Source organism: Arachis hypogaea, chromosome 17 (genome assembly GCF_003086295.3).
Source record: "Arachis hypogaea cultivar Tifrunner chromosome 17, arahy.Tifrunner.gnm2.J5K5, whole genome shotgun sequence".
NCBI classification, from domain to species: Eukaryota; Viridiplantae; Streptophyta; class Magnoliopsida; order Fabales; family Fabaceae; genus Arachis; species Arachis hypogaea.
Window position 1 is genome coordinate 102,323,661 of NC_092052.1, and position 10,203 is coordinate 102,333,863.

A 10,203-nucleotide genomic window follows, 5' to 3' on the forward strand; every position below is an offset into this window, starting at 1 on the left:
CATGAAAAGATTCATCGGAAGTTGGTTGAAAAGAAGGAGGATCCGAGTTTGAGGAAAGAGTTGGCTATAAAAGTTGCTAGGGTTTCCGAGCTTGAGGTGAAGTTATTTGAGGTTGAGAAACATTTGAAAGAGGTGAAGGAGAGCTATGCCAAATATGTGGAAGATTTAAAGAAGAAAGAAGCTGACTTATCTTCTTTGAGTACTCGTATGATCGAGGTTACTGCTCAGTTGAAGGAGTTGGAGAAAAATAAGCAAGGAGAGATTATGGATTCCTTCCTTGAAGGTTTTGAGAGGGCTGTTCTTCAGGCGAGATTTCTGGCTCCCGAGGTTGATTTCTCGGCAATGGATCCGGGCAAAATAGTGCAGGATGGTGTCATGATTGAAGATGATGGTGCTGCAGAGCAAGGAGATGAAAATGTTTAATTTGTGTGTTGTTTGTAGACTTATTTTGCTCCTGAGTTGAGCTTTTGACTTGTTAATGTGTAGACATTTTAGTTGGCTTTTGTTATTGTAGCTTATATGTTGCTACTGTTTTCTGGCAGAGGACAAACTTGGTTATTTCTATTTGCGTGTTATGATAATATAATGTTATTGCTGTATGATAAGTTGGTTTTTATCTGGTTGAAACCAGATTTTGTGGTAAGAATTTGTTGGAATGGTGAATTGCCATTAATTTGATTGAGAAAAGGTGAGTAGGCCGAGTTTGGGATGCCAATTCATAGGCATGATAATAACTGTATTGTGTTTTGGTCATTGGCAATGATTGTGAATGAGATCAGCTGTTGGCTATGATAGTACCATAGTGTTGTGATTCTGACTAACATCGGGTATTTGATTGACTTCTTGGCAAAATTCAGCATGACTGGGTTCCGAGTTGGGTTGGTCATGCTTAAGCGATCGGACTCCGAGTTAAATCGGGTTTTTTAGTGAATGATTGGATTCCGAGCTAGATCGGATATATGTTTGATTGAATGATCGGATTCCGAGTTAGATCGGATTGTTGTCTGATGAAATGATCGGATTCCGAGTTAGATCGGATTGTTGTCTGATTAAATGATCTGATTCCGAGTTAGATCGGATATTTGTCTGATTAAATGATCTGATTCTGAGTTAGATCGGATATTTGTCTGATTAAAATACCGTTTTAAGGTCTGCAGTCGGATTGACTGATTTTGTCCGAATGATCGGATTCCGTTCTTAAGGTCGGCAGTCAGAATGACTGATCGTATCCGAGTGATCGGATTGATAGTATAGATTGGTATTATATGTTTATGGATGAAGCGAGAAATGATTTGTTAAAATAAAATATTTATTGAAGAACCTTTGATTACAAAGGCCCAGGTAGGCTAGCCTCGTTAAAACCTCTCCAAGCAAAACCCTTGTGGGAAAAATCTTGGTAGTAGGAAAAAGAGTACTTGCCTGTCCCTGGTATTAGCTGTAATATAACTTTAAGGAAGATACATTCCAAGTGTTAGGGAGATCTTTACCCTCTAATGTTTGTAGTCGATAGGCTCCATTGCCGATTATTTCTGTGACTCTGTAAGGGCCCTCCCAATTAGCTGCTAGTTTGCCATGTGCTGGTGGTTTCCTAGCTTGTTCTGTTTTTCGGAGCACAAGGTCGTGGACTTGGAAAGACCTTGGTTGAAGTCTTTGGTTATATCTTTGGGCAATGTGCTGTTGCATGGCTAAATGTTTGATTGCTGCAGATGATCTGAGTTCTTCAATGAGATCAAGTTCGGTTTGCCGAGCTATGTTTTGTGTAGTTTGGTCGGCCAATTCTGTGCGTAGTGAGGATTGGAAGATCTCCACAGGTATCATTGCGTCTGAACCGTAGACCAAGTGGAAGGGTGTTTCCTTTGTGGTTGAGTGAATTGTTGTATTGTATCCCCATATGATCTTTGGGATAAGCTCGGCCCATAGACCTTTTGCATCATCCAATTTCTTCCTTAGAGCATGTAATATTACTTTATTTGCGGCTTCAGCTAACCCATTTGTTTGTGGGTGTTCTACTGATGAGAAGTGTTGTTTGATTTTTAAGTTCTGCAAAAAAGATGTGAATTTTTTATCGGCAAACTGGCGACCATATCAGTGATAATGTGCCGAGAAATGCCGAATCGACAAATAATGTATTTCCAAACAAAGGAAAGCATTTGTTGTGATGTAATCTTGGCTAGAGGTTGTGCCTCTATCCATTTGAAAAAATAATCAATTGCTACCACAAGGAATTTTACCTATCCTGCGGCTGTGGGGAAAGGTCCGAGGATATCAATGCCCCATTGGTTGAATGGCCAACTAACCTCAGAATAGTGTAGGAGTTCGGCCGGGAGATGTGTAATCGGACTGTGTTTTTGGCAATTGTTATAGCTTTTAACTTTCGCTTAACAATCCTGTCGTATCATCGGCCAATATAATCCAGCTCTGAGGATTTTTTAATACAAACTTCGAGCTCCGAGGTGTGTTCCACAGATCCCTTCATGTGCCTCAGCAAGTGCAAGCTCGGCTTCTGTTCTGCAAAGACATTTAAGCAATGGACGAGAGAATCCCCGTCTATATAGGCAATTATTATAAATTGTAAAAAAAGGAGGCTTGTCGGCGGAAGTGTCGAGCATTTTCGACGTCGCCTGGCAAGATCCCTGTTTGGAGATATTGTATGTATGGAGATCTCCAATCTGCTTCCTGTGTTACACTTAAGACTTGTGTTAGTTCAATGCTTGGTTTAAGTAGTGTTGACTGATAAAGTGATGATCCGTTTAGTTGAGTGCTGGCGAGTTTAGACAGAATGTCAGCTCAGCCATTACTCTCCCTTGGTATGTGCTGTATTTCGTATTTAGAAAATTTTGAAAGTAAATTTTGTACGACATCCAGGTATTTAGAAAGCAAAGGGTCTTTAACTTGGTATAAGTTGTTTATCTGTTGGACGATAAGCAAGGAGTCGCAATATACCTTAAGTTCGGTGATGTTTAGGTCGGCCGCGAGTCTAAGGCCGGCAACTAGCGCTTCATACTCACTTTGATTGTTGCTTGCATTAATTGAGAAGTTGAGGGATTGTTCGATGACGTTGCCACAGCCATCGTCAAGTATGATACCTGCCCCACACCCTTGCGGGTTGGAGGATCCGTCGACGTATAAAGACCATTCGATGTAGTCTTCAGTTGTACTTGGTACTGAGAATTCGGCGATGAAGTCGGCCAAAACTGGGATTTAATGGATGCTCGTCCTTCGTACGTGATATCGAATTCTGATAGCTCCACCGACCATTTTACTAGTCGGCCAGCCAGCTCAGGTTTCTGCAGGACTTGCCGTAGAGGTTAATCTGTTCGAACATGGATTTCATGGCTCTGAAAGTATGGTCGGAGTCTTCTGGCTGAGAAGACAAGAGCGAGGGCCAGTTTTTCAATGCTCGGGTATCGAAGCTCGGCATTCTGTAAGGTTTTGCTAGTAAAATAGATCGGGAATTGTTTCTTTTCTCTTTCTGCAACAAGGGCGGAGCTTATAGCCCAGTTAGTGACAGATAAATATAAGAATAATGGCTCCCCTTGTATGGGGGTTTGTAGAATTGGTGGTTTTGAAAGAGTTTCTTTGATAGTTGTAAATGCTTGTTCACATTCATCGGTCCATTGGAAATCTTTTTTGTTTTTTAAAGTTTGGAAAAAACATGAGGATTTAGAAGCTAGGCAAGGTAAAAATCTAGAAAGTGCAGCAAGTCTCCCTGTTAACCGTTGGACTTCCTTGATGGTGTGGGGACTTGTCATGTCTAAAATAGCTTGGCATTTTTCTAGATTTGTCTCAATACATCGGCTAGCGAACATGAAGCCGAGGAATTTACCGCTTTGAACACCAAATGCACACTTTTCGGGATTTAACCGCATGTTGTATTTTCTTAGCTGTCCGAAGATTTCTGTGAGGTCATCAAAGTGATTTTTGCCGACCTTTGTCTTGGCGATCATATCGTCGACGTAGACTTCAATGTTTCTGCCAATTTGTTTGGCGAAGATTTTGTCCATTAGACGTTGATATGTTGCACCTGCATTCTTAAGACCAAATGACATGACCTTATAACAATAGTTTCCATATTCAGTAATAAAGGCTGTCTTATTCTGATTGGATGGATACATTTGGATCTGGTTATAACCAGAATATGCATCCATAAAGCTGAGTTTTTCAAAATCAGAGGCATTATCAACTAAACAATCAATAGAGGGTAGAGGGTAGGAATCTTTGGGGCATGCTTTGTTGAGATCGGTGAAATCAACACACATGCGCCATTTACCATTATGTTTTTTAACCATGACGACGTTCGCCAGCCATGTTGTGAATCTGATTTCTCGGATGAGCTTCTTGGTTTCTTCTAGGAAAGCCTGTTTTCGGTCGTGGCCGAGATTTCTCTTTTTCTGTGCTATAGGTCGGACAGATGGATCTAACGCTAACTTGTGTGATATGATGGATGGGTCGATGCCTGGCATATCAGCTGGGGTCCAAGCAAACAGGTCGGCATGTTGTTGTAAGAATGCTTGGAATGATGATTTTTCTTCTGAGGATAATGTTGAGCCGACGTATGTGAATTTGTCCGTGTTTTTTGTGAAATAGATTTTTTCTAGGTCTTCTGTTGGGGTTGGCCTTTCTAGTGTTCCTGCTCTGGGATCAAGGTCGGCCAGCATGTGTTGGTCTTTCATGTTGCTGATATTGTGGATCTGGGCTTTTGTGTTACAGTTAGGTCTTTTGAGACTATTGTTGTAGCATTCCCTGGCTTCTCGGGCATTACTGTGAATGGTTGCAATTGTGTTGTCCTGCAAAGGAAACTTAACACAAAGATGAATTGTAGATACTATAGCGCCGAACCTATTTAAGAAAGGTCGGCCAAGTATTAAATTATAGGGACTGAAGCAATCAACAACTAAGTATTGAATGTCTGAAGTTTTTGACGAGGAAAACTTACCGAGTGTGGTTTGTAACCACACAGAGCCCATAACCGGGACTCGCTCACCTGAGAATCCTACCAAGTCACCAGTGGAAGGTTGGATGACGTTATTGCTTAGTTTCATTTTCCGGAATGTTGAGTAAAAGAGAATGTTGGCGCTGCTGCCTGGGTCGAGCAACACCTTTTTAACTAGGAGATCTCCGAGCTGTAGGGAGATTACGACGGGATCATCCAGATTTGCTACGCTGTTGTCATGATCGGCTGTCTGAAATGTTATATGTGGAGATGTCGGCAGCGGCTGCTGTTGACTTTGATTGGCGTTGATGGAAAGTATAGCTCGGTAAGATCATTTTCTTGCCGAGCTTGTGGCTCCTTCACCTGCAAAACCTCCGGAAATACAGTTAATTGTACATGTTGGTAGGTCAGGATGGCTATTGTTCGGTCAGTCTCTATCTCGGCCATGTTGTGTAACCGAGCTTTGGTCTCCAGAAGGAGGTGTTCGCCGCTGCATGTGGCCGCTGATGTATTTGTCTAGGTGACCCTGCCAAGCTAGTCATTCCAGTAGGTCTTTGGTGATGACGCAGTCGTCGGTATTGTGTCCATGCTTCGGGTGGAAGGAGCAATATTTTGATCGGTCAGTGCCTTTTGAATCTGGGTAATTGCCAGCTTTTCTTGGTGGCTTGATTAATTTCGAATTCAAGATCTCCTTGATGATATCATCGTGCTTGGTGTTGAATTTGGTGTAGGTCTCATATCGTGGAATTGGTTTGAAATTCTTCTTGCTGTCTCGAGTTCTGTCGTCATCTCTGTAATGAGGCTTTTCTATTTTTCGAGCTTGCCGGAGTTCCTCGATGTCGATCTGACCTTTCGCCTTTTCGCGGAACTCGGCCATAGTCTTAGGTTTGGCCACAGCAATAGTTTCCTGAAACTTTCCTGGTCGCAATCCACTTTTTATGGTGTGTAGCTCCACCTCGAGGTGGAGGTCGGGTATACTTAGGGCTATCTTTGTGAAGCGCGTCATGTAGTCCTTGAGGCTTTCGTGCTGGCCTTGCTTGATTGTGTTCAGATAATCGGGGTCATGTAAGTAGATGGCCGATCCAACAAAGTGCTCCTCAAAGGGTTTTGATATGTCTCGAAATCGAGAAATAGAACCTGCAGGCAAAGAACAAAACCAATCAAGTGTAGGACCGTCTAAGTAAGATGGAAAGCAACGACATAAAACTTTATCAGATGCACCGTTTACTATCATTATGGAGGTGAACTTCTTGATGTATTTCTTCGGATCACCTAACCCATCATAGGGAGTTAGGGTGGTCAGCAGAGTAAACCTCCGGGGTAGCACGAAGTTCATCACTTCAGCCGTGAATGGTCCAGGGGAGCTTTCCTGATCATCATTCTCATTGTCTTGCCGAGCTTCCTCATTATGCTCGGGTTGCTCCTCTTCCGGTCGAGCAGTGTTTGAGACATGTGTTGGCCCTGACTGCTGCTCAGCTTCTTCCGTCCGTTCTTGTTAGTCATTGTTTTCAGTTCTAGTGTTATTCAAGTTGGCAATTTGATTTGCCATTCTTTGGTTCTCCTCGGCCACGGCTTGCCGCAACTCGGTCACCATCCAGAGCAATTCGGATGGCGTGGGTGGAGGTTGTTCAGCCATGACTTCAAACGGGAACCTCGAGGCCGATGATATATGGAAAGTTTTATATTTTCGGCCCCACGGTGGGCGCCAATTGTTCTTGTATGGATACCTGGAGGGAGAGCTCAGTCTCTGGGAGTCGACGCCGAGCTATTGCCTTCGGTGCCGACCTTTAAATCTTGTGATAATCTGAGCTTCACTCCGAGAGGGTGTCCAATCGCGTAGAGCTTTGAGCAAGAAACAGGGGGGAGTGTACCTGCAAGGGCACTCCGAAGCTTAAGTTAGTATTGAAAATTCAATGTCCCCTTAGAATAGAAGATCATACCTTTTTATAGGTGATAATGTATAAATCGGTTATGTTCCTGTTTTATTGTCTGTATTAAAGAGCAATAATAAGGGTAAATGTCAGGTTGGACGTTTCATATTTGTGAAGCAGTCCGTTAAGCTGATTTGTAACGTCACTTTTCAATAAATGACATTGATTGCCGATTAGTAACTGTAATGCCGATTTAATGACTGTAATGCCGAACTGTAACGCTGATTTTCTGAGTAATGATGTGAATAATGCCGAGTTATGAATGATAAAGCCAATTTATGATATTGGATTTGTAATGGTATATATATATATATATATATATATATATATATATATATTGTTTATTTTAATTATTACCTTGTGTATCCTGGAGCTATCTACAAGGTTTTTCACATATTATGTAATATGTATTGTTCTATTCGTACCTATGCGTTTAGTTATCATGTGTGAACGCTTCGCGTTTCGTAATACCGCTTTATGCAATTTGAGCTTTTATTCCTTCATCGGACTTCTAGTAGTACTATTTCCTTCTATATATATATATAGAAATAAATATTATTAATTAATTTTATAATAAAAATTAATATTTACTTATTAAATTAAAAATAACATATAAAAATTGACAAAATATACTTTATATCAAAAACAGAAATAATATATGAATAAAACTCTAGCTTAACATGTTAATGTGAATAAATATTAATTTAAAAGATAGAATATCAATAAAGTACATAAAAGATAATATAATATGTTATACAAAATCAGTACATAAAAATACTATTATTTCTATTGCATGTAATTATAAATTTGATCCCTAATTGAGTCTCGAACACGATCCATTTCTATAGAAGAGTTAACAGTTAAAGTTTGATAAGAACTTTCACCAATATAACTATTATTTTCTATATCAAGAATATTTACATTTTCATATTGATTAAATTTAGTATCTATTTTAGAATGTCTTCCAATAAAGTTATGAATAGCCATTATTGCGCACACTATCTAAACTTGAGTTTTAATTTTGAGCTTGGAAATATATGCAAGATAGCAAATTTATTTTCTCACACTCCAAAAGTCTTCTCTATATAGTGCATCTTAAGCTTGAGTGATAATAATTGAATACTTCGCTATGATTTGTAAATCCAAAGGAGCACCTAAAATATGCAAGATAATAGCCCTCACATTTATATGGACCAATATACTCTTTTGGTGTTGGATAATCGGCATCTACCAAATAATATTTACCTAATAAATAATAAAATTAGTTACATATCATATAATAACCAAGTAAATATAGCTCATTTTGCAAGAATATGATAAAAATTAACTTGAAAAAAGATGCAAAAAATTCATGATAGAAGTTACAATAGTCTTGTCAAATACACAGACATAATGGCCGATGCCTTCCCATCCAGGTAATGCAAAAATAAAGTACATGTCCTAATCACATACAACTGTTATATTTTGTGTTGGATATTCTTTTCTTTCAATAAATTTGGATTGATCACTTGAACTAACTACACATGGAATATGAATACCATCAATTACTCTTATATCATTTTTAAAAAATGGCCAATATCATTGGTTATTTCTTATTTTTCTATCAACGATGTGAAACCTAAGATCAGATGGCTTAATATATTTAATAGACAACCTCAAGTAAGTAACCAATATCTCATGAAAATTTTTAATTTTTGTCTCTGTAGAGTGTTGAAACCTTTCTTGTATCATCCTATTACCTACTCCATGACCAATCATGTTTAAGAACATTGCAACCATTTCCTGAACTCCCATATGCTTTGTAACACCCTCACCACTAGAATGTCATGCTTCTAACTCTGCCACTCTAATAGTGAGGATATTACGACTATTTCTATATATAACTATAATAAGTAGGAGCCTTTACTTGAAATCCGTAGAAATTTTTCTTTTAAAACCTGTATATTTTTTTGTACAAACATGCATTTATATATATACACCAATACATCTTAACACATTTTACACATGCAAGAATATATACAAGTATATACAAACATATATTACGATTACAAATTCCTATCCTTCTTTATAAAAGCATAACCAATAACAAGGCGAGAAAAAACAATAACTAGATACAAACTAATTCTCAAAATAAATTACTGCACATCCAATGCTCAGTAAGCTTTTTAAAGGCGTCCTCGTCCATTTTCTGAAAAATATAGGACTGTAAGAGGGTGAGAACCTAACCCGAAGGTCATCCATAGGAAAAAGAAATGCCACAAACTTAATAGAAATAAATGCACCTAGTCAATGTTTATCTCAGGAAAGTTTATCTTTATGAAAGCTTGCGTTCTTTACTTATTTGTTTTGAAATCATTTTCATTTAGCTGTATAACATTTTAAATCCACAAGTCTCTTAGCCATATATGCTTTGGAAAAAATCAAAGTAAATCTTTAGATCTTTTCTTTAGGAATCAAAGTCATGTCTAAAGGCTTTCTACCCAACAAACTACCATTGCTCATTCTTATCTATTTGACATATAAACCAGAGTCTAAGGGCAATCTGAAGTCAATCCGCCTCAACCTCCATTACCTCTGTACACTAGCAAACACAATCAAATCAAATAATTTAATCACGCAGAAGCAAATACATATAAAGCACGTATTATATAGCACATAATCAGATAAATCACATAAACACAACACAACAACAAAATGCACACCCAAACAAATCAAACAAATGCATATGATACATGTTTGTCCTACTGACTGTAAGCTCACGTGTCGGTTAAACTGTCAGAACTGACACATCCAGTAGCTAATCCAGATATCATCTCTCTGTCGTGCATCCCCAAGAGGAACATAAAAAAGGGAATCCTCATCCTTCCACTATCTCACTGGAGGCAATGCTATTTGGGATATAGTGCCCTCACACTTCACAATCAGAGAGAGATTGTGATGCAACAATAGAGAATCCTCGACCTAACTCGTTCACACTATAATCAGAAATTGAATAGAAGAGAATCCTCAACCTTCTATCCAATCCCCCGATGTAACAAGAGAGGAAATCCTCAACCCCACTTGTCCATCATAACACAAGAGAGGAAATCCTCAACCTCAACTTGTCTATCCGTTATGTAGGGGAATAATACGAAGGAGAGTGTCTTTCCACCTTTTCCTGACTCAGAGGAAATAATACGAAGAAAATTGTCTTTCCATCTTTTCCACATCCACACCGCAACTCTAAGTAAGCGGGAAAAAATCACCTTCTTTGCCCAGTGACGGTGCCTCATCAATAACACAAGCGGGACGAAACCTACGTCCTTACCACGCAAGCGGGACAAAACACACATCCTTGCC

The 10,203-nt window shown here is 39.1% G+C and overlaps 2 protein-coding genes across 2 annotated transcripts; both read right to left on the reverse strand.

Annotated features, from left to right (window-relative positions):
* Positions 1 to 1,431: 1,431 nt before the first annotated feature.
* LOC140180663 (uncharacterized) lies at positions 1,432 to 5,380 on the reverse strand. The gene is made up of 6 exons (XM_072221930.1): positions 5,297 to 5,380; positions 4,998 to 5,183; positions 4,258 to 4,787; positions 3,827 to 4,152; positions 2,944 to 3,194; positions 1,432 to 2,040 (listed from the first exon to the last, which is right to left on the reverse strand). The coding sequence occupies exons 1-6, from the start codon at positions 5,378 to 5,380 to the stop codon at positions 1,432 to 1,434; spliced, it is 1,986 nt and encodes a 661-aa protein (XP_072078031.1).
* A 91-nt stretch (positions 5,381 to 5,471) lies between these two features.
* On the reverse strand, positions 5,472 to 8,658 carry LOC112763575 (uncharacterized). Its single transcript, XM_025809211.1, has 3 exons — positions 8,604 to 8,658; positions 6,706 to 6,804; positions 5,472 to 6,424 (listed from the first exon to the last, which is right to left on the reverse strand). Exons 1-3 carry the CDS (start codon positions 8,656 to 8,658, stop codon positions 5,472 to 5,474), a joined length of 1,107 nt encoding a protein of 368 aa, XP_025664996.1.
* Positions 8,659 to 10,203: the final 1,545 nt, after the last annotated feature.